We start from the raw sequence: 20827 nt of genomic DNA, 5'->3' as shown, positions 1-20827 counted from the left end.
CAAGGAATTGTACAATCTTTTTTTTCAGCTTGAAACCTCATGACATCTGCTTTGCAACAAGACATTCAAGAAAACACATTATGGCTTCAGGAAAGCCAAAAGTAATTCCATCTGGGATACAAACAAAAGTAGGGGTTTGGTTTAAAATTATTAGCTTACCACTTTCACAAAAATTACTATAGACATCCGTTGCTGTAAACAAGTTGCTGGTTTGTAGAGAAAAAAAAATCCCAAGCTCCAAAGCAATATAGGAAAGGCAGAAAGATGCAAGCTAGGGAAAAATGCTTGGAAAGTTATCTGATGTCAGTGACAAGATCTGTAGACAGTTTCATAGATACTTGTTATTCTAATACCCAGAAAAGCTTAAATAATGTCATTAATTGGTTAGGCAGAAAATCATTCACAATTTTTGTTCATTTATTCATTTTTTTAAGGACAAGGAATTTGTGAAGCATGCTAGAACAAACTGCAGTAACTAACCAAATGGAAGACTGAACTGTCTAACAACTGAGTCAGAACAGTAACAACCCTTGATGGAAAGCAACTATGCTGATTGCATTTTTAAAACTTTACTCTGACTTTTGCTCGGTAACAAAATGACATGCAACAATTTCAGCACTTATTATTCAGAAACTAACCTAAAACCAGACAAAGCTGTTGAAGCTTTCTGTAACCTGACAGCCAGGAGGGACATTCATGGGGACAACCACGAAGTGAACCGGAAGAGTTACCTCCCTCTTCCATCCTTGACTCCTCTACCTCTTCCCACTGAAAGCAAGGGGATGGAGAATGGGGGGCTGCAGTCAGCCCACAACAGCTCCTAATTTCTCCACTGCTCTTTTCTCCTCATTTTTTTCCCTGCTCTAGCCTGGAGCCTTCCCCAGGGGCTGCAGGAACACGCCTGCCCCGCCGGGATCTCTCCCGGGAATGCAGCACCATTCCTGCCGAGGAGACCTCCTCCTGCTCTCCCCTGGGGGCTGGCCGGGCTTGTTTCTCCCCGTTTTGCTCAGTCCCGGCTCCCGGGCCCCGTTTTCTGCCCCTTTTACCCGACACGTTCCCCCTCAGGCGCCGCGGGAAGGGCGGGAAGGCCCTCAGCGGGGCCGCTGCTGCAGCTGGACCCGGGGTCGGTGCCTCCGTCCTACACCAGCCTCCCTCCTGAATTCAGGGCTTCACATACTGCCACTGACGTGATTTTGTTTCTCCTCAGGTTGTAACTCATCCATGTGAAAGCTTCTAGTGAAAGAAACGCTGTACGCTTGGGTCTGCTGCTCGGGGTCGGGAGTGACACCTGAGCCTGTTCACACCGCAGCTGACACTGCCACGCACAACAAAAGGCAAACGCCAGTTGTACCTGGGGGTGGTGCAGAGGAGTGTCACCATTTGTCTCCACACTCAAGCTTTCATAAGGTTCAAAATCCTCAGAGTACTCACAAGGAGGTTTGATGCGGAGTTTAGACCCCGTTTCTGTTTTAATCTCCACAGTTTTCTGTTAAAAAAAAGCATTCAAGGAAGTAAAGACTTTTTTTGTGTGTGCTTTCAGCAGTACAAAAAGAATAATCATCACATTTTACATAACAATATCTAGATCAAGCAACTTTTTCCCTTTGTTCCATGGAAGTTTTCTGTTATCTTTCAGCTCACCTTGAGGCCCTTGCATTATGGTTTAATTGTCCCAGTCACACTCCCCAACTACTGCTGCTGTCCCCAGAGTGGGTCAGGCTCAGCATTTGGCACCAAAGTGAGTGTCCATCAGGACTCACACCCTCACCTCACCCAGTAAGTGAAAAAACAATAGGAGTAGGGACAGAGCAATCAACAAAACCACTGGAGGGAAGTAAAGAAGTGCCATAACAGCCTTATGGCAAATGAACTCAAGCCTCTTCTGGGGAATCACAGAATTGTTCTGGTTGGAAAAGACCTTTAAGATCATAGAGTCCAACCATAACCTAACTCTACCAACCATTAACCTAAGTCTACCAAATCCAGTGCTTAAACCATGTTCCTAAACACCTACAGGGATGGTGATTCAACCACGTCCCTGGGCAGCCTCTTCCAGTGGTTAATTATCCTTTCAGTGAAAGAGTTTCTTCTAACATGAAATCTAAACCTTCCCTGGTGCAACTTGAGACTACGCATGGAACCAACATGCTTGGATTCCTCTCTGAAATGCATCTACAGTGAGGGAGAACAAACACATGGGGAATGAACAGGAGGGATTAGAAACTTGTATCCGGTTACAAGGCTATGACCTCATTGATCATGCTGGTCAGACCAGTGTGAGTGCTGGTCATTGTGGGTAGCTGCTATAGACCTGCTCATCAGGAAGAACAACAAAAAAACCCAAACAACCTAGTTGAACAAGTTCAAAGACCCTGATCATTATGGGCTACTTTAAAAACCGTGGTATCTGCTGGAAAGACAACACAGCAGGGCTCAATAAATCTAGGCTATTTCTAGACATGTGACTGAGAAGCCAACAAGCAAAGGTGCTCTGCTGGAGATGCTCATATTGCTGGGACTCCAGTCCGGAGTATTTCTGCTCACTGATGGGACAAGACTCAGAGTCTGTAAGAGTCCTGACACTACCCATGATCTACTAGTTGCAAGCAATTTCTCTGTTTACAATCTAATAATTAACTCAAAAATGTATTTTTCTGAAGCTGCCTCTCACCTGCAGCCAACCTCTGCGCTGTGTTTTGCTTGGTGCGGTCTGTCTGCTACGTTCTTGCAACTCTTCTAGCTGGGCTGCTTTTCCAGAACAGAGAGACAAGAATTAGAAGACAGAAAATAGAAATGCAGTATTTGGCAATATACACCTTAGTTCACATTCTTTTGTTTTCTCCAGATGAGGACAGAAGAGTAAGTCTTTGAAATAGGAATGGTATCAACAACTGAAAAGACCTGATTCCACTCCTAATGCTGGCTGTGTATTAGTAGCAGGAGTTTTGAACCTCTTCAGGGACAGTCATCAGCAGGTATATCCAAGGGAATAAATTACCTAAAGATACACTAGCTTAAGAGCCAGTGAAGCCCCACATTAATTGATTTGAAAGTACAGAAATGTATTCTAGAAGAGGGGTGCACACCATTCTCACTCCCAGCTGGGCAGGCAGTGAGCTGTCTTAGAAAGCCAGCTGAGCCCAGAGCCAACACTACTGAAGGCAGACTCTGATGGACAGGGTCCCAGGGAACAACAGGAGATATGCTGAGTTTACAAAAGAATTGTGTATATTTACTCTCAAACTAAGCAAATGCAAGGTATGAGCAGACTGAAAAGAGTGTATTAGGTATTTAAGACACTGTGCAGAGAAGGATTCTTCATTTACAAGTCATAAATTAAGGACAGTCATTTTCCTTCATATCTAAGGGAAGAAAGAGTTGGTTCCAGAACTTCTGCAAAAATTCTATGTATGGTCAAGCAGAACAAAAGGCTCAAACAATGGATCTTTGAGAGGATATTTTGATTTCAACAAACAGACAAACACCAGGTCACACTAGCATCCTTAATGGAGCAAGGACATCACCAACACTCCAAATAGCATCCTAAATAAAGGCACCTCATTTCCTATATCCAAGACAGATTTACAGCTTCCATTTTTTCTCAGTGGAGAAAAAACAGCTGATGCAAAACCTCTTTTCTTTAAGCCATAATTTAATGGTCACCCTAAGCCAGGAGATACTGGCACTACCAATAAAAGAAGCAGAGTTGTCCTGCAAAGGTCACAGAATCACAAAAAGATTTAGTTTGGAATGAACCTCTGTAGGTCACCTAGTCCAACTTTCCATTCAAAGCCAGGCTTGCTTCTAAATTAGATCAGGTTGCTCATTACAACTCTCAATAACTGAGGAACAACTAAAAGAAAGATTGCTTTTAATTGTAGTCACTTGTGCAATCTGGTTCACCATGAGATTGCACAAAGGCTGGTACAAGCAGGTAGGCAGAACAGGCACAGGGTAGGACCATGTTGGTAGAACAGGATATGCTTATGTCAGTTCAGAGTGATCATAAAACAACAGAGCAAGAACAAGATGTTGTTCAATTGCTTCAGCACAAAGTATCTGCCTCTTAGGCCTGAAACAGGAGTAAGAACAGAGGAGAAAAGTAAAGGTCTGCTCCATGGTATAAACAAGATCTGTAATACCTTGTTTGGCAAACAGCCCTTCCAACTAGAGCTCCTGCTGCTCCATCAGGCTATTCCTAAAGAACTCCAGAAATACTTTGGCACTTGTTAGCACTGGTGCTGATTACTATGAGGCTCTGCTGGCACTGAGGGTGAACTTTCTTGATATGACAATGCAAGAAGCATGGTCTGATTCAGGCAATGCTTTGGGACAGAACTGGAAGCATCTTTCACTTCCACTTCCTAAGCAGCCCATCACTTCTAAGCAACTGCCCAGAAGGCCTCTCAAATGTCAGTAGGACAAGGGGGCAGGTAGGACTTATGCTACCACTGCTGAGTATTTGGTTCTTGGAATTGAGTTTTTTGTGATAGATTCATGTGACCAGGTCTCTCTAAACCAGGAAAAATAGTAATTCAAATCCAGGCAGAAGCTGATGCAGATGAGCTACAAACATCACTTTAGAACAAAAACATCCTTCTCTTGGGATGTGAATACCAACCATTACATGTTTGGGCACACAAAATAGGCCCATTGGTGTACCTTGAAGACCTGAGATGACTATGCCTGTTCTAGTGGCCAAGAACTGAGTAGTATATTATCAAAATACTAGTCATATTCAAAGACGACTCCATGACACCCTTAAGCCACTTGCTTGTGAACCTACATCTGGGTTATACACCCAAAGAAAGGACAGAGTACCTAGAGACCAGTTTCATTTCCTTATTTGAACTCAGTGATCAAGCCTCAGTGTAAAAAGTTTATCCATCACTATTATCATTAATTACTCTGAGGGAACATAGACAAAGAAAATAGTCCAGACAAACAGATTTATGATGACACCTTTAGGAAGCACAAAGAGGGATTTGTGCCCACTCTGTGTTATTAAGTATTACGCATTCCTAATTTTGCAGTGAAGAGCAATCCTATAGATTGGATTGGATGCTTTAGGAGTAATAAATGATGCAATAACTCTCATGGGAAATGGAGAAGGAAGAGAATTCAGTGCTGTATCTCAGCTAGAAATAATTTCTGTAAGTAAAAACATATTCAATCATGGAGAAGAAATGCCTAGAAATGAAACAGACCACAAAATTCCTAAGTTACTACCCCCAGGCAAGAGGCTCATCCAGATCCCCAGTGACTCCCACTTTGGATTCCAGTGGTAAAATCAAATGGAAGAATTAAAATGACAGGCTGAAGATTTAGTTGATACCTTTCCCTGCAGCTACACGTGTTTAAAATAACAACACTGGATAGCTAAGAAACAGCAAAAGAGAGTTCTCTTCTGCAGAGAAAATACAACTGTCTCTAAGTTGATGGAGCTGAGGAAGGAACAGAGACTGCCACTGAAGTCTTTGAAGGTCTGAAAGACAAGCTGAAGTATTCAACCTGAACTGAAACAAATGGCAGTAAATGACCATTACCAAAAACCAAACAGCTTTGGTTAAGCTTACAGATGACAGCTGCAAGCAGAAGTTTAAGAGGAAATTCCTCTGGACAGGCTTCTGTTACAGCTGCTGCCAAAAACTATACCCTCTTCATCTACCTGAACGTTTCAGAAATGTTAGTTTCCAGTATTGTTGAGGTTAATAAACTTTCAATCATAATCGATTATCATATTCAGTAACTTTTTAAACTCTGTATTCATTTTAAGCGGAAAAAAAAAAGCTTAAGCAAATACTATCTACACAGCAGCAGCTTAAAAAGATACTTGTGACAGACTGGTTGTAGCTCAGGGGAGGATAACAGACTAAGGTTGGTACCCAGGGATTTTGGGAAATCAACCTGCCTTTCATTATGCTAAATAGATTGGAAGGCCAGTAAGCTCCTACTTTATACCTTCGTATATGCAAAATTATTCCTGTCACTACATTGCTCTCTATGATTGACAGACTTAAATTAGAAATAAAATACACATTTTAAATACAGCCAGCCAATCACTGGCAGAAATGGTAGAGTTTCTTCACTTAAAATATTTAAATGAAGATTAGCTGTCTTTTCAAGATGACTGTTATAGCTTAAACATAATTTATGAGCTTAATGCAGCTATTACTGGATATAATTTGATTACAGTCTATGTCATCAACTGTCATTTATCTACAGGACACCAGACAGGTAATATTGAAGTCCATCAGATTTTAAAGCTTATTAATGGTTTTATATATCAGACAAAGATATACTGCTATTTTACACTGGCAATTTATATACATTTCTAATCCTCTAGTTTCAGTTATAATTGTTTAACAAATGGAGAGGCGAGGAAATTGAAGTTTGGAATTAGCTAGGAATCAACTGAGAAATGGATAGGGTGTTGCAGAGACCATTCCTTACATACACCCAGCTTAAATACTCCTATGGAAGCGTCCCGTGGAATTCCGTTCCACCAAGGTCAAATGCTGCTTTCTCCATATCACAGCCTGACCAGTAACCTCACCAGCTGAATTACAGCTCTGATGAGTAAAAATTTAAAATAGTTCTAGGCTGCAGTCTCTGTAAAACTCTGATGTAACTCACTGTTTGTCCTGGTGGTCTTTGCCTCACTGTTCAGGCAGGCACGTGAGATGGCTTTTCTGCGGTGCTTTCTCCGCTCTGAATTAGCTCCATTCAGGTACAGAGAAAATCCTTGCTCCAACTGCTCCAATTTGATTTGTATGGGATCCCTCCTTTTCAGACATCTCAGGAGCCTGAAGCAGAAAGGAAAACAATTAATCCTTAGGTAGGACATATATGGTCAGATTAGCAATAAATACAAAACCACACAATGTCAAAAAAGCTTAAAACTATGTTCAAAGTTCAAACAACCACTTCAAAATGTGGCTTCCAGGACAAGGTCCTGTTCTGGAATCCTTGTATGAGTTTCACCCAACCTCTTTCCTCTGAAGTTTTTTTTCTACATTGTTTCTCATTTCACTTTTTACAAGGGCTTGTAGTGAGGGAACAAGGGGGAATGGATCAACACTGGCAGAGGGGAGATTTAGGTTGGATCTAGATGATTTTTAAGGTTCCTTCCAATCCATACCATTCTATGACTTCACATTATTTCTTCCACTTGGCATTTCTTCTTGAGAATATTTAAGAGTTTTACATAGAATTCCAGAAAGCTCAAAAATAGTTGAGGTCTTTGTAAGAAAATAAAAATAAAAATATTGCATTTTGAAACTTGAGGGGGGAGCCCCAATCAATTATGCAGTTAGAGATGCCAGATACTTAAAGCTTGGTTTCAATCATTAAATACCTGGTTTTATTCTTTCCTAAAACTTCTTTAGGAGACTATTCACACAAAAACTGGCTGTTCTTCTAACACAGCTGTGGCTTTTGTAGTTGTTTTTTTTTTGTCTTTTCACCAAACAATTCCATTTGTTACAGGATTTGAGTAAAAACGTTACTGCTTGTGGTAGAGACTCCAGCAAGTTCCACAGACCCTTCAGAACTAACCTGTGGAATTCATCTTTGTAGGTACAAGGACTCAAGCAGAAAGGTTCACATGAACAAAAATAAATGTTTAAAACATATCTGAAAGATACTGAAGTCTGCAAAAGCAACCTAGATGTCCTTATTTCCCTCCTTAACAGAACCTGACTTCGCACAATTAACTTCAGCAAGTTTTGCCTGCGTTTCTGACAAGATCTTGCCTCATAGCAACATCCCCACACAGTGTGAGCTGACTGTTGCTTCTGACTCTAGAACCTCTTGCTCTATAAAGAAAAGCCCTGGAAACAGTAACTGCTTTATTAATAAATCTATATTTTAAGGTATGCTGAAGAAATATTGTGATCTCCTCTATTAATAACAACTTTGATGTACTTAGCAAACAAAGGGAGGAAAAAAGAATCACCTGAATGCTTTAAGACACAGCAAGTCAGACTATGCATCAAAATCAAGTTTTTAAACTAATATTCACAACTGCTGCTATGAGATACTACTCTAGATAGTACACCAGAGGGGTCAAGTTACTCAATGGTGGTAACGATTCCTTATCTTACCGGTTTCTCTGCTGAAGGGATATTAAGTATTCATCATGTTTTTCATCAAAGTCAGTCACCATGTCCTTAATAAAAAGCTAAAAAGAGAATATAATTGTCACAGTGAAGTACAGAACTTATTTACTATAGAGTTTCACTGGGTTAGCACTCTCAGTAGACAAGAATGCTACGAACTGGAAAGTCCGTCCCTCAACAAAGCATAAAACTCTCAGTATAGTAAATAAATTTCCTGAAGAACAGAGGAAACATTACTTGTTTTACTTATTTTTCGGAACCCTTCACAATGTACTGAAGAGCCTAAAAATACTAAAAATAGAAGGCATGTGTTATAATGAGTTTACAAGCAAAGAGCCGACAAGGAAGTCAGTTCAGGGGCAGAAGCTGATAGGGAGGACTATTTTCGTGAATTGCTACTGCTCAGGCAGTCAATTAATTCTAGAATGTATTTATTTGAGAGGATGCATACATCCCAAGTGTTTAATTAAAGGTTTAGCCTTGCTTCCCTGTCAGGGAACGTGAACTTTTCCAAGCAGTTCCCACACGTATCCCAGACCTGTTGCTCCAACTTGCGGTAGGTCTCCCCCTTACACACTTAGAAGTCTGAACTTACCACTAAAACACTTCATTTTAGTTTCGTAGCGAAAAAAAAAAAAAAAGCAACATTCTATGTTGCCTCTTACCTATTTCATAGTATTTCTGCAAAAACATTGTCCTGTTCCCGCGCTGAGGTAACGCGGCGTTGGGGCTCAACTGACAAGCTCTCCCCAGCGAGGGAGCAGAGCCCTGCGCTTTGCTTCAGCAGGCACCGAGCTCAGCAGAAACCCGGGAGCAAAACCCCCTCCAGAGAGCGGCGGGTGCCGCGGCTCAATCAGGCCAGGCCGGGCCAGGCCGCGCCCCCGGTTTGCCGGTCTCCTTGGTTACCGTCGCGCGGGTGACGTCACTTCCAGCGCGCCGGCGGAAGCGGCGGCGGGGATGGAGGCGCTGTGGGCGCTGCTCGCGGCCGCGCCCGCCGCTCCGCCTGCAGGACCGGTGAGAGCAGCCCCGGCCGCCGCCCCTCAGCCCTTTCCACCGGGCAGGGTGACCGTAGGGCGCTGGGGAGGGCTCTGCCTCTGCCCCGGAGCCGGGCAGACTGTGCTGGCTGGCGGCTGGGAAGCCTCTGTCGAGGAGATCTCTAGGAGTCCTGGCCAGGTTTTCCTTCTAATCACCGCTTAGGTAGAAGCAGAATTTATATGTCGCAGTTCATCAGGGTGGCTGCACTTGTTGTTTTCCTCGTCTGTGAACCAGTTTTTTTGTCCCCAGTACTTCAATATCCTTGAATCTGAAGATCATACAATGTGTTCCCCTCCTCCTGCCCCATACACTGATACAAGCTGACAGATCTGGTCATTCTCGAGCACTGTAGCTCTGCTTTTTGGGGTGTTTTTTTTCAATTCTGAGGTGTTGAAAGAGTTTAATTTTTCCAAAGTGATGGGTAGAGGCATCAGCACTGCTTGTTATGGTCCTGGATTTCCAAACTGCTCAGTTAAACGTTGGTTCTCTGCTTTTATTTCAGATATGAAGAAATAGACCTTGAAACGGGAATACTGGAAACCAAAAGAGATCCTGTTTCTTCAGATGATATTTATCCTGTCCACATGATTCTGGATAACAAGGATGGCATACAAGGTTCCTGCCAGTATTTTAAAGAGAGAGTAGATATCACTGATCAAATAAGGAAGAAGGATTTGCAGCCCTGTTATACTTACACAGAAGCTGTTGAAAAGTGAGTGAAATCCTTAAACCTGGCATTGAAAGATCTGTGACTTAAAATCTTGTCCTTTCACTCAGTTTGTGCAGATTTTATCAAGAATACTGTTGGGAGGGGGGAGGGAATAAATAATTTATGTCTCTGTTTTTATGGCTCTACCAATCTTATATTCTTTTCCTTTCTGTTTCCTAGATGGGGAGAGAAACTGGTCATTGTTGCTTCCCAGGACCAGCGCTACAGAGCTTTGATAGGCTGGGAGGGGGACCCTGACCTCAAGCTCCCTGACTTCTCCTACTGCATATTGGAGCGTTTAGGTCGTGCTCGGTGGCAAGGAGAGCTTCAGAGGGACCTTCACAGTGGGGCTTTCAAGTAAGTTTGTATCTTGCTGTATGAGCTGAGTCAAAGTCAGGTTTCCACCGGTTTGCTCTTGGTCGTGGAGCCTGCATTGGCAGAATTGTATCCGTCTCTTCCTCAAGCTTGTCACACTTCCTGACATTTTCTCATGAGGTCGTGATATGGCCTGTGGGGTCAATACACAGGTTTCTAATTTGTGAAAGTTCTTGCTTTCTCTAAATTGCTTTTTCGTCAAATCTGGGGCAAGAGGGTAGTTCTCTTTTCCTTTGCAAACTGCTGAGTTATCCTGTACAAGTTCTGAAGAGATTCTTGGATGCCCACCTTTTGTCCACAGCATCGACCCCCTGTAACATCTTTCTCTACTGACCAGAGTGGCAGCCTGAGTTGCCAGCTCCCAGACTAGCCCACTTTGTTGATGGAGGAGCCTATCACAGGCTGTGAGGGGACACTGGGTTTGTATGGCAGTGCAGGAGGATATTAGCATTCCTGTTGAGGGCTCCCTGTTTCTGGGAGACAAAGCATGTGTGTCTTGCAGATCACAGTGGCACTGGGGTTTTTTTTGCCACCAAGGAAGTTCTTTTAGGCAACTAAGACAACGGGAGTGGGAGGGAAATCTTTTGTGGATACTTTTCTGCCAGTTCCAGTGGCCTGAGTCAGCTCACCAAGGAGTGAGGCAAATCCCAGAGCTCTCACAAAGACAGCACTGATTGTAATGTAGGCAGGAGTTAGAAAGGAAGGAGGGAGAAAGAGGGTTTCTCTCTGTTTAATTGGATTAACTGTGAAAATCAGTTTCACAGGTTATTTTAATTTTGGCACTTCCCAGTTTTGAGATTGTCGCTTTGAAAATCATTGTCACTAAGACCATATGTAATTTAGGTAAAGGGTGCTGAGACAGTGGATATTTATAGCTTATTTACAGAAATATCTGTGCCTGGGGATATATTGCCATCTTTTTATTCTTTATTTTTAGAGTGGATGCTGGGAAAATTCATTATCACCGAAGAGTACTGGACAGAAATGGTCTCATAACACTGCAGTCCCATGTCATCAGACTGCCAAGTGGAGCACAGCAACACTCAATTCTTCTCTTGCTGACTCGCTTCCACGTTGACAGGTCTGTGCCACTCAGAGGTGTCCTGGGTAGAATGTGACCTTTTATCATGTTGAAAGCTTGCTCTGTTGTCATGGAACCATCACAGCTTCCTGGTACTGATTCTTCTCAATTCCTTATTAACTCCTCTTCCAAGTGCTGCACAGTTTAAAACTTGCTTGTCTTGGGGTCATGTCCAGTGCCTGTCACCTGCCCACATCAGCCTAACTCTCTTCATTGTAGCACTATTCATACTGTTTATGTTGAGTGTTCTTACTTCAAACACATTTCTAATTGGTGTTACATTTTCCTGTCTTTTTTTTGTGATTAGAACTTGTGTTTCTGTGGATTGCAAATGAAGTAATAGCCTGGACTTAGTCACCATTCCCTCATTTGGAGTCTCTTCTTAATGACAAACTCGTGCTATTCACAGAACTATAATTCCACAAACAATTGGAGAACACTTTAGCATGCTTTCTCTAGTGAATACTGACATTTTCTAAAGGTACAACTCATGTTTATAAAGTTATTTGCATGCTTACACTTAAAATAATTTTCTTTTCTTGGTTAGGAGGAGCAAATATGATATTCTGATGGAGAAGCTCTCAAGTATGCTAAGTGCTCGTTCAAACCAGATGGAAACATTAGGAAACTTGAGGGAGGAACTGGTGAGGTTCATTACTCTTTCACATTCTCACCCATGTAGAATCTAGGTGATTAGTATCAAAGGCAGTATGAATAATTGACTGTTTTTTAAATTGCACAGAATTTTGGGGTAGGAGATCAAAAGGAAGATCTTAAAAGCCATCAAAATCAAGTTGCTTTTTGTCATAACTAAGTTCTGCTCCATCCAGAGGTTCAGAAAAGGTTTGCCTGTGCCTGTTATTGTGTAGTTCTTGCACAATGCTGCTGCTGGTGGCTGCTGCTTGTTTGGATGGTGGAGCTGGAAGGATAGGAAGCACTCCAGAAGCATCTCATGTCAGGCTGGGGCTGCACTAGCAAGCTACTAAGATCCTTCTTTAATATCCTATCCCAAAATACTGTTTTAAGAACAGGCAGTATGAATATAGTCTTTGATACTCATCACCTAAAAGTGAGACACTCGGGCTACAATGACTTTTGCCCTTTCTTTTTGCAATAGGGTCTTTGTGAGAGAACTTTCAAACGTCTCTATCAATATATGATGAATGCTGGCCTAGCCAAGGTAGTATCCATCCCATTACAAGAGATACACCCCAATGGAGGACCTTACAAGACGAAGAAAGGTAACTAGAACCGTATTTTTGCTCTCTTTTTGTGTAGTTATGTTGCTGCCATTCTGTCTATGTCTCAAATCTTAAAAGATGCCTAAGTGAAAATCTGCCTATACAGTGAGAAGTAGAAAAGTGTTCATGAAGCTAGAACTCTGCAACCCACTTGAATTAAGCATTTGTTCCAGGTTTTTAAGAAATAGATGCAGACACGTTTGTTGTATATCCATACAAGCTGTTCCAGTGGATTGTGACTCCCAATAAGGCTGCTTAAGCCAATATAGGGAATGTGGAGAGATAGCTGGCCTTTGAGGTTGAATGTTAAGTCAATAAACTTCACACAAATATATAACATTTATATAAAACAAAAAAGACTACTACAAATAAGCTAAAGAAAGACTATCTTTTCCTGAAAGTCAGGAGAATGCAAAGTTTCTGTGGAAATGTTAGTATCAAATGATGAAAGTAAGCTTCTACAGCACTGCCTTGGACTTAAAGTAAGTAACATTGCCAGCAACTACTATTCAAAAAAGCTCTAGTCTGCTGAGGGATGGTTTAATGCATAACCAGTTTTGAATCCAAAGTTAATAGATTTGCAAGAACTGCTGGTAACTTCCAGACATGTAGTGGAAAGATAAAAAAGTGCAGAACTGCATGAAGAAAGGGAACAAAAGGAGTGCAACTGCTCTGAGAAAAATATGGCGGGAAAACTACAAGGAGTAATCATAGAGAGTATAAGGAAGGATAGTATCACCAATGGAGTTAGTGCAATTGCTTAAGGAAATCTAAACAAAATCTTTAATCACTGAAAGTCTTAAGAAGCAGATTTGCAAGACTTAAAAGAAAGTAGTTATAGAAGATTAAGAGTGTGGGGTTTTTCAGAAATCTAGTGACCTGTTTGTAGGAAAAAAAATAATTCCAATATGAGCTAAACCTTGCAAATTATATAGTCTTTACTAATTGGAGTGATCATAAAGGAAGAAGTGAAAGGGCTAATAAAAACATGACAACTTGGAGAAGACAAGGTAGTACATGTGTCATGTTTTGTCAGGGACTAGCACAGCGGCAGCTGCATTTACTACTTAGGTTTGTAATGAAAAATGTCACCTGGTGAATCTTTCACTTGACTCATAATTCCATCTTAGAGATGTAAAAGCTGTAAATCCACAGAGAGGCCTTTTAAAAACATTAGGTATTAAACAGGGAGGAATTTTTATCAGAGGTCAAGATAGTTTAATCTCTGGAGTTATACAGAAAAACAGAAATATGTGGGACTTAGGATGGAGCTAAAGTCAAAGGAATTGTTGGTTTGTTTTTTTCAAATGCTGCTTCAAGTGGAGATTAATGGGCTGTAGAAATACAGAGGGTGTGTTAACAGTGCCTGCAGCCCTACCAAAATGTCAGCACTTAATTACTATCCTAAGCAGTATTTTAGGGTATTGGCAGGAAAAGGATTCAGACTGAGGAATCATCTGTCCTGGAGCTCAGTCACATGATTAAATTACTGTGGATTAACTTGATGTCAGCTAGGCTTCAGTAACTGATTTATATGTGAACAAATTCATCAGCTGAAACCTTAATGATTTCAGCTAAAGCTTTCACCTGGCATTTTTACAGCAGGGCTGTATCAGAGGAGTAGAGCTGGCTGTAGATGTTCAGCAGCTGTGGCTGCTGAATCACTGCAGCCTCCATCAGCTGGCTATGTACAGTCACCTAGTTCCAGCTTCCCACTGGGCTGGTCAGCAGGAGCTGGAGGACACTGATGGTAGCAGGTCATCCTTCTATCAGGGAGCAGGATTGCTTCAGCTCTCCTGAAGGCATTTGTCCCCACTCTTCTATGGGATCCCAGAAGGGTAAAGTAGGTGGAGAGTTGCTGCAGCACAGCCCTTGCATAGTAACATGTTGAGATGTGGAATTCAGTTGTGTATGAGATTCTTGTGGCTGGAGGGCAGCACCATGTTCTGTCCTTCTACATCCACCTTTTGTGGTTGTGGGGAGTATATTTTGTGTCCTTCATTTTTTTGCATGTAATCAGAGTGTGTATAATTACAACACTGTACATGTTAACAACCCTGGCCATTCCCTAGGTGTGGAGAATAGGTGAGGACTTTGGGCAAGAAATCTAGAAGCTCAGTTGCTCATACACGGTTGCACATAAAGCTTCCATAATATAACTGATACTTGTGCAATCATCAGACAAAGGCTGAGAAGAACCTCTTCTCAAAGTGATGTTGGACATTTGCAACAGAACTGTATGTTTTAGTTATGCTGGAAGAGCTTACTGGATGGGGTAGGGCTCTTCTATTTGAGCCTTCTTTTCAGGATGGTTGTTGCTTGGTGTGTGCTTCCTCCAACATGCATGCATACAAATATAGAAGAAGGTGCTAGGACATGATAAGCTGACAGTTCTTGTAGGTTCTGGGATTTTTAAATACTGAGAACTTGCAGGAGCACTTGAGAAGGCCCACCAACTAGGATCCACTTGGATCACTTGCTGAGGAAAGGCAAGCAACAGTTTAATAACCAGGTAGCTTATTGTATGAGTTCCATATGTTCAAATGTAGAATTTTCTTTCATTGTGTGACTTGCATTTATAGAAAGTGAAAAATGCTTTGAGTCTGTAGAAAAAAAGGTGGCTTTTTTCTCCAGTGAGTGACCTTCCAGTCAGATAGGTGTTCTAAAGATGTAATACTGTGGCTCAGCATGTAGTGCTTTCAGTGATTTATTTGTGCTGTTGAAATTTCTCCTGTTGTTGCAGTGTTTTCCATTGTGCCCATAAATCACTGTGTTGGGCAGTCCTCGTGTTGACACAGATCTGGAGGTTTGGGAGCACCTCAAAAATTCAGGTAGTCAGTATTGAGGCAGATTTCTTTATAGGAAAAAGCTGTTGCAAACCTTTCCTAGAAAGAAACAATTGTTTTGGTCTTTTGTTACCTCTTCATGCTGCTGAAAGAAATGAAATGGTTTAAAGATGCACCCAGCCCCTGTGTTTTGTTTAGAGTTGATACAAACATTCCTGTTCACAGGGACTGATGTCATGGTCCGTTGCCTGAAATTACTGAAGGAATTTCGGAAGAAAATGGAAGATTATCATGATGATGATGATGAAGAGATCATCACAAAAGCTGTTCAGCCTGTGGATATTGTTTGTGAAAGGGATATGCTCACCCAGGCTTATGAACTAAGTAAGTAATGTAGTAAGACATGCTAATGGTTTTTCCCATTGCCACCATACTCCATTTATATATAAAAGAAAGGTACATGCTGTGGGGTTTTTTTTAAGTTATGATTGGTTTTTGTGTATCAGAAAGGGTAAATTCTTCATGGAAAAGATGTTTAGGTTAGACTGGATAGGGGTGCTGTTAGTCCTCCCCAGAACCTTACTATCCAGTACCACCCAAATAAAGCAGCGTGGTAGAAACAGGATGCGTGGTGGGATGAGAAAAGGTGGTGAGGAAGACAGTGTTTCTTCTTCTTCTCTCTTTCTCTTTCATCATGCAGATATTGGTATTTAAGTGTGGAAAGCTGTGAGGGGAAAGCTTCACCCCTGCTTTTAATTTGAAGGTGTCACCTTCAAACCCCATTCTTCTGGGGAACCTTTTAGTGTGAAATGGTGTTTTATGAGAATATATGACTGTATGTTGTGTAAGTGTGTGAAAATATTGTTAGTGGGGAATGTTAAATTTTATCTCCTGGCATACACCATTATTCAGAGCAAATACGAATTTATATACAATTATATTTATATATAATTTGGTCAGATTGTTTCCCTGAGATCTTTTCTGGTTTTCTTTTCTGAGCCAGTTGAAAGTAGGGGAACCAAAGGGATTTCTCAAGCAGAAATTCGCTTGGCTATGAATGTGGGAAAGCTGGAAGCAAGGATGCTCTGTCGTCTTCTGGAGAGATACAAAGTTGTCAAGGTAAGGTTAAAAACAAAATAATTTAGATACTTACTGAAATTGGAGATACAGTTGTGATTACTGTGGTAATATGTTATAACATTGTTAACCTCAAGCAACAGAAACAGCAGTGGTGTGAGAATTGACAGTGAAAGAGTCCAGGTAAGGTTGAAAGAGTATGACTTCAGTTGAGGAAAAGGTGTAAGACAGACTTTCATAAGTTAGCTGTGACACCTTCCCTTACTGATAGGCTGTGTTTCGTAATACTGGAAAGCACTTGTTTTAGTAGACAGGGCAATAGCAGTTGATTCTCTCTGGTAAGTTCTGCATTGCATTTATTTCACATAAAATTTTCTCTCAAAATAAAAAATAAAATTATTTCCAGTCTGAATACATGTAGTTTGTTCTTACTTAGCCTTTTCTACATCCCCTGTACTCTAGGTGTTTCATTCTGCAGATTCCTTTATTTTTCAATTTCTTTTGATTTCTCCATGTTAAGGTTAGTCAACAGTTTTGTTATTTAGAAAAACATGAGAATAACGTGTGATTTTTTGATGTGAAGGGAGAACAATTGGAATGTTTTCCCACTGCTGATGCTGGAGAGCACAGGAAGAATTGAGAAGTAAGGTGGTAAAATCATGTTCCAACTATTCCCTTAGGGTTTTATGGAGGATGAAGGTCGGCAGAGGACAACCAAGTATATTTCATACATTTTTGCAGAGGAGAGTGATTTAAACCGTCAGTTTGAGAGAGAGAAGGCGAGGAGTGAGCAGCTGGCTACAGTTACTTTGGCCCTTGTGCCAGAAGATTCCCCACCTGTGGAAAATGTGTCTCCTGGAGAAGATGATACTTTGGTCTCAGAGTCTGACAATGAAGAAGAAGGGAAAGATGGCAAGAAGAAAGGAAAAGGTCAGAAGGCCAGCCCTAGGTCTCCGTTGAAATTAAGTCTCCAGGATGATACCCATCAGGCAACGCCAGCTAAAGGTAGGTGATGATTTTGACAGTTGGAAAGAACCTTGCATTTTTCTTATGCATCCTTTTATTAAGGAAAAATGTAAACACTGTAAATATAGATGTGGTGCTTAGGGACATGATTTAAGCACTGAATGGGTGAATTAGGTTATGGTAGGGGGATTTAGGCTATGGTTGGACTTGATGATCTTCAAGGTCCCTTCCAACCAGGATGGTTCTACGTAAATTCTATGTAAAATCATATGTTCTTAGCTTCCAGTAAAGTTTTTTATCATATATTTATTTTTACACTGATTTAACTATTTCCATGCTTTTTTTTATGTTCTTTTTCCACCAAAAGTGTTATGTTTTGGAATACTGTAGATGTAGTAACCCCTGGAGCTTTTTAGAGCTTAAGTGTGTCCCAAATAATGTTTCTGTCACTGAGCACTGGGAAAGTCTGATGCTTCTTGTTCCTGTGTCATTTCTCCCCTTTTCCCCATGCAAAAATCCTTGTTCTCGTTCTGCTTTGAGTCAGAAAAGTCAAGCCTCTGGCAGAACTTGAGAATCTTTGTGACAGAAACTCTCCTTTATTCAGAGAGCAGTTTGTGGATAAGCTAATCAGGCCCTTCCTGGTCTTCTGAGTCTGCCTCTGAAGAGGCATCTGCATGGAGAGAATTATTTGATGGTGGGGAGTTCACTTTTTAAAAATCTTTACTTTTGGAGGCTGAATGCTGTCATTAATGATCAAACCACTGCTTCCAGCAGGGTAGAAGAATATGTGAACAATGGAGCAGAATGCTTTTAAGTACAGTTACCTGGGTGGATGGGGGAAGACCTTTTATAGAGAGAGAAGCTGAACACTGGCAGGATACTGTGAGAGCAGAACAATTACAAGGCTGTTTGCTCTTTAACCAGACTCAAAGCCAACAGCTACGAAGTCTCGGGGGAAGAAGCTGCCTTCCCCTCAAGTTGTTGAAGAGCCTGATGTGCTCCCAGACAACGTTTCAGGGGAGAGTTCTACTTTGGAAGCTCTAAAGCAGGAGCCCAGTGTTTCCACCTGTGCTCATTCCACTGATGAAGATGGGGATGTAGCTGTGGTGGAGGAGGTCAGACTAGAAGATCCTAAGGTAAGATGACATCAATATTTTCTTGTTGGCATGGCCCTCTGAGCTACGTTATATACTTTCATAGCAAGACTTCAAGCTATATTTTTTGGTAATAATTTATGTGATTGTTTTGGTTTTTTAAGTTTAATTTCAAAGTTCATTCAAGGTTAGTTCCCTGGTGCTCTCCAAATTCTGTGTTGGTTTCATATATGTCATCACATGTCTGTCTGTGCACACAAGTGCTGCATATCATCTGGTTTGTCTGCTGTAAACCAGGAGAAACAAAAGGGTTTCACATGCAAGTTGTGTAGCCTCACTGCTGCAGGACTGACCCAGGGGCAAGAAGCTTTTCTGAGAGGCAGGTTGTGTTGGCTTCAGACTAAGTGCCCTGTTAAGGTAGTTAACCAGCTTTCTAGGCCAAAACTCTCAAATCCAAAAGGCTCAGAATGTGGGATGACCAGAGAAAGTGCACAAATCTCTGCATCTAACTGCATGGAAATGTTAGTTTCTGCCTTGGTTCCCTGCCTGTGAAGAAGATACAAAAAATAATCCCCATCTGACTAGTTTGTTACATCAAAACTCTGAATTCCTCAGCTGCTACTGTGTGAGGAACCAGCGTTAGGCTGAAGACACTGAATAGATAATGTAAATTTTTATTTTGTCCATACTGTGCACCGGAAGACCTGTGGCCAAAAGAAAGAAAAGCGTTCCAAAGCTCCAGCAGTGGAGAGATCTCACGAGACCTACCGGCTGCTGAAGCGCCGCAACCTCATCGTGGAAGCGGTTCGGAACCTGCGGCTCATCGAGAGCCTCTTCACGTGAGTCTGGCTGGGAACAGGCCTGCTAGTGCTGTACAAATCATTATACCCATGCATTTTTATATGGTTTATGTTCCATAGATAGAGATCAGAGAGCTTTTGTACTTCCTTTTGCAGTGTGCCTTTTTGCAGCACTGCCCTGCTTGAGGGTTCTTTCATCTGCAGAAGTTTTATTTCCGTGTGGTTTCCAACATAGTTCCTGTGTTACCTCTCAGACACTTCATGTCACTCTTCACTGGTCACTAGGATCCTAGTGGGGTGCTGAAAGTTTACTTTTCTTGGCAGCTTCATGTGGGATGGTTTTTATATCATCTCCTGACTTGCCTTGTCTGCACTAAAGATACTTCCCTGAATGTTATAACATCTTTCAGCATTTTGATATTTCCCTTCATAGAGAAATGGAATTTCTAGTGCTCTCCTGGAGTCCCAGCTTCTAAATTAGCAGGATTCTGTTGCAGCAAATATGATTGTACCATCCATCCACCGTGTTAGCACATAAGATCCTGGCATGTATGCTAACACACAGGGCTGTTTGATGGAGGAATTTAGTAAGTAATCATGGCCTGACTCTCCTCTGGTTTGAGGATTCTGAAACTATCTGCCATCTAGTTCAACTGCAGAGTGTTGTGAAACTAGCTTTGTCTTCTGGCACCAATTTTATCACTGACTGATCTAGTCATATCTAAAGGCAGGCTCAGGAGATATTTCAAGTCTCAGTTCCCTCAGCACCAATGCAAGTCCTGCCTCTCCCCAGTCTCTGCCAGGGAAACTTGCTGGTGTTGTCACTCCCATTACATTCGTTTCCAGGATATGGTGTTCTTTTGAAAAAGTTTAAATCTGTGTGTATATTCACTTAGTGCCTCATTCCCTGGATACCCTTCTATATCTTTTTCAGATTGAAAGAGCCAATTCTTCTCCAGGATTGAAGGACTCAGAAATAGGGCCTGGGGCATTTGTGAAAAAATGCATGAAAACAGGCATTAGGAGCGCAGGGTGTGAATCTTGCAGACTGCTCACAGGGAGAAATTGATCTGTAGACATACACAGAGAGATCAGGCACTGAGAATTTGCTGTCTTCTGAGCAGCAATGCTCATGTAAAAAGGATGAGTTTGATTACAAAGAAAATAGAGCTGAAATTTAAAGCTAAGTTACCAACAGCAAAGGTAAAGCGGGCAATAATTGCTAGAAGTAGGGAAATACCCATTCACTCCACATCCTCTAACAAACTGCTTTGGAGCCTTGCTCAATTTACAATGCAAGATATTTTTTGCCTCTTTTAGGCTTCAGAAAATGGTCATGGATCAAGAGAAGCAAGAAGGCGTCTCCACTAAATGCTGCAAAAAGTCTATTATACGGCTAGTGCAGAAGCTGGCGCGAGAGGGGCTCCTCAGGCTCTACCGTACAACGGTCATTCAGGATGGCATTAGTAAAAAGGTGACTTCACAAACCCTGGCTGCAGAAACTGCTCTTCTCACAACCTTCTGATTTGTCAAAACGTTTTGG

General features: G+C 41.6%; 2 protein-coding genes across 2 annotated transcripts in view; one reads left to right on the top strand and one right to left on the bottom strand.

Annotated features, from left to right (window-relative positions):
* Positions 1-8167, bottom strand: part of KIAA0556 (KIAA0556 ortholog) — a 55580-nt gene extending 47413 nt beyond the window's left edge. The window contains exons 1-4 of the mRNA XM_009995526.1: positions 8106-8167; positions 6637-6806; positions 2672-2748; positions 1352-1486 (exon numbers count right to left, since the gene is read on the bottom strand). Coding sequence (XP_009993828.1) covers positions 1352-1486; positions 2672-2748; positions 6637-6806; positions 8106-8167 — 444 coding nt within the window. The remainder of the gene's footprint in view (positions 1-1351; positions 1487-2671; positions 2749-6636; positions 6807-8105) is intronic.
* Positions 8168-8426: 259 nt separating this feature from the next.
* GTF3C1 (general transcription factor IIIC, polypeptide 1, alpha 220kDa) overlaps positions 8427-20827 on the top strand; it is a 37855-nt gene continuing 25454 nt past the window's right edge. The window contains exons 1-13 of the mRNA XM_009995525.1: positions 8427-8507; positions 8950-9134; positions 9658-9867; positions 10045-10221; positions 11177-11320; positions 11868-11964; positions 12438-12561; positions 15573-15731; positions 16351-16466; positions 17105-17429; positions 18315-18526; positions 19187-19323; positions 20605-20758. Of these exons, the coding sequence (XP_009993827.1) occupies positions 8427-8507; positions 8950-9134; positions 9658-9867; positions 10045-10221; positions 11177-11320; positions 11868-11964; positions 12438-12561; positions 15573-15731; positions 16351-16466; positions 17105-17429; positions 18315-18526; positions 19187-19323; positions 20605-20758 (2121 nt within the window). The remainder of the gene's footprint in view (positions 8508-8949; positions 9135-9657; positions 9868-10044; positions 10222-11176; positions 11321-11867; positions 11965-12437; positions 12562-15572; positions 15732-16350; positions 16467-17104; positions 17430-18314; positions 18527-19186; positions 19324-20604; positions 20759-20827) is intronic.

Source organism: Chaetura pelagica, unplaced genomic scaffold (assembly GCF_000747805.2).
Source record: "Chaetura pelagica isolate M959 unplaced genomic scaffold, ChaPel_1.0 scaffold124, whole genome shotgun sequence".
NCBI classification, from domain to species: Eukaryota; Metazoa; Chordata; class Aves; order Apodiformes; family Apodidae; genus Chaetura; species Chaetura pelagica.
The sequence above is the reverse complement of the archived record's forward strand: the minus strand, read 5'-3'. Positions and strand labels throughout refer to the sequence as shown.